Source organism: Aplysia californica, unplaced genomic scaffold (genome assembly GCF_000002075.1).
Source record: "Aplysia californica isolate F4 #8 unplaced genomic scaffold, AplCal3.0 scaffold00695, whole genome shotgun sequence".
In the NCBI taxonomy this organism is placed as follows: Eukaryota; Metazoa; Mollusca; class Gastropoda; order Aplysiida; family Aplysiidae; genus Aplysia; species Aplysia californica.
Window position 1 is genome coordinate 358,963 of NW_004797965.1, and position 1,746 is coordinate 360,708.

The following is a 1,746-nucleotide window of genomic DNA, read 5'->3' on the forward strand; positions in this document are numbered from 1 at the left end:
GAGAGAGAGGGGGGGGGTCGTACACGATCTGAATTTGTGATTTTGAAAGAAATTATCATTCAATGTCATTCATGAAATCTTTTAAGGGATGTAACTGCATTTGAACACATGATTCGGGGAGACTCCAATCAGGAATTTGAAACAGTAGTGAAAGACAAACTGTGCAAAAAAATAAAAACAGCAGAAATAGTGGTTTGCCATTCATATCTCTGTTCTGCTCGCGTGTTCTCAGAAAACCTACATTATTGTGGTCTTATCTCATCACTCATCTGTTCACGATTTCCTACTATCTCATTTTTGTTGTACCTCAGACACTGCCTCTTTTGCAAGCAGACTCTTATCGATAAACTGTTGAAATTCTCTGAGACAGTCGCCCATTGGTTGAGGAGAAAAGTAAAGATATCTGAGACAGGTGGACATCATTGACAGTGTCATTGTAACATAAGAAAATAACATAAGGGGCAAAGTGGGAAATGGTAGTTTGTACAAGTGCTTGTCTTGGACAGGTCGGTTACTAGCTGGATTGACTGTAAAATGCAATCTTACAAGGGCATTGATTTGAGTGAGAGAGAAATGTTGCGGGTGGTTGGAGGGCGCTACTGGTAGGTAGGTCCTACTTTTTAAAAACTTTCCCTCTGTTGTTTCCGTCCGTCTCTTTTACTTTTTCACAACATTAGATGACCATTAGTGTGTTGATGGGCTTCTCTTTACTCTTTACTCAAACAAACAAGAGCATGGGTGGTTGGCGGGTGCTCTGGTGTGGTTTGCTCCTTCTTTCCTGTCACTCATCTATCGTCCTCTTCTCCCCTCCTTCTTTTTTGTGTATGTTACACCCTACCACAATATGCCCAGGCCCAGGAAGTTGTCTCTCTAACAAGGGAATACCCAATGTCCGGATTGGATGAGGGAACAACTTTACTTTTTACTCTCTTGTAATGCATAATCTATTCTTTGGCACTTATATGACCTTGTTGTGTTGCAAGTGCCGTAAAACTCTTACTAAAACTATTAAAACTAAACAAACAAGAGAGATGTTGTGAATCCCGTCCCATTCACCTTGTGTGTGTGATGTGACGATTGTTTGTTCCCCAGACCACTGCCTCACAGGCGCTTCTTGCCCAACTACAAGCCCCTTGGGAACCCGGTGTATGCTCGGAACCTCCTGGAGTTTACTAAAGATGAGGAGAGCTGTAAAGTGGGTCAGTTGAATTTTGTCACGTATTGAGAGGAGGGGGGTTGTGTGTGTGTGTGTGTTTACTTGTATGCATGTGCCAGCGTGCGTGTGTGTGTGTGTGTGTGTGTGTGTGTGTGTGTGTGTTTTTGCCTATGTGTTTACTAAGGATCAGTAGAACTATTGAGTTGGTGAGTGATTTATATGTATGTTTGTGGGGTATGTAAACTGTGTTTGTGAGTATTTTGTATTTGTTTTGTGAGTGTGTTTGTGTGTGTGTTTACTAACTTAAGAATTAGTAGAGGGGTAGGGCCTCATGTTTGTTTTGTGAGTGTATAGTGTGTGTGTGTGTTAGTGAGTGTGTTTATGTGTACATATGTGTGTGTGCGTGTGCATTTATCTATGTTTATGTTCTATCGTCCAGTTCTATATCATATCCAGGAAATCACTTTATTCTTGCCATAATGTTACTCACCCTCACCCCACCACTCCTTTTTTCTCCCCACCCACCCCATCCAGTGTACGGCATGCTGCTGGGAGATACGCTTATCCTGGACACACTGGACCAGGCAAAC

General features: G+C 42.2%; 1 protein-coding gene across 1 annotated transcript in view; it reads left to right on the forward strand.

Moving 5' to 3' along the window:
- Window positions 1-1,746, forward strand: part of LOC101858970 (structural maintenance of chromosomes flexible hinge domain-containing protein 1) — a gene marked incomplete in the record, with an annotated part of 79,135 nt that overhangs the window by 70,362 nt on the left and 7,027 nt on the right. Inside the window, 1 exon segment of the mRNA XM_035972443.1 lies at window positions 1,093-1,199. Within this exon segment, the coding sequence (XP_035828336.1) occupies window positions 1,093-1,199 (107 nt within the window).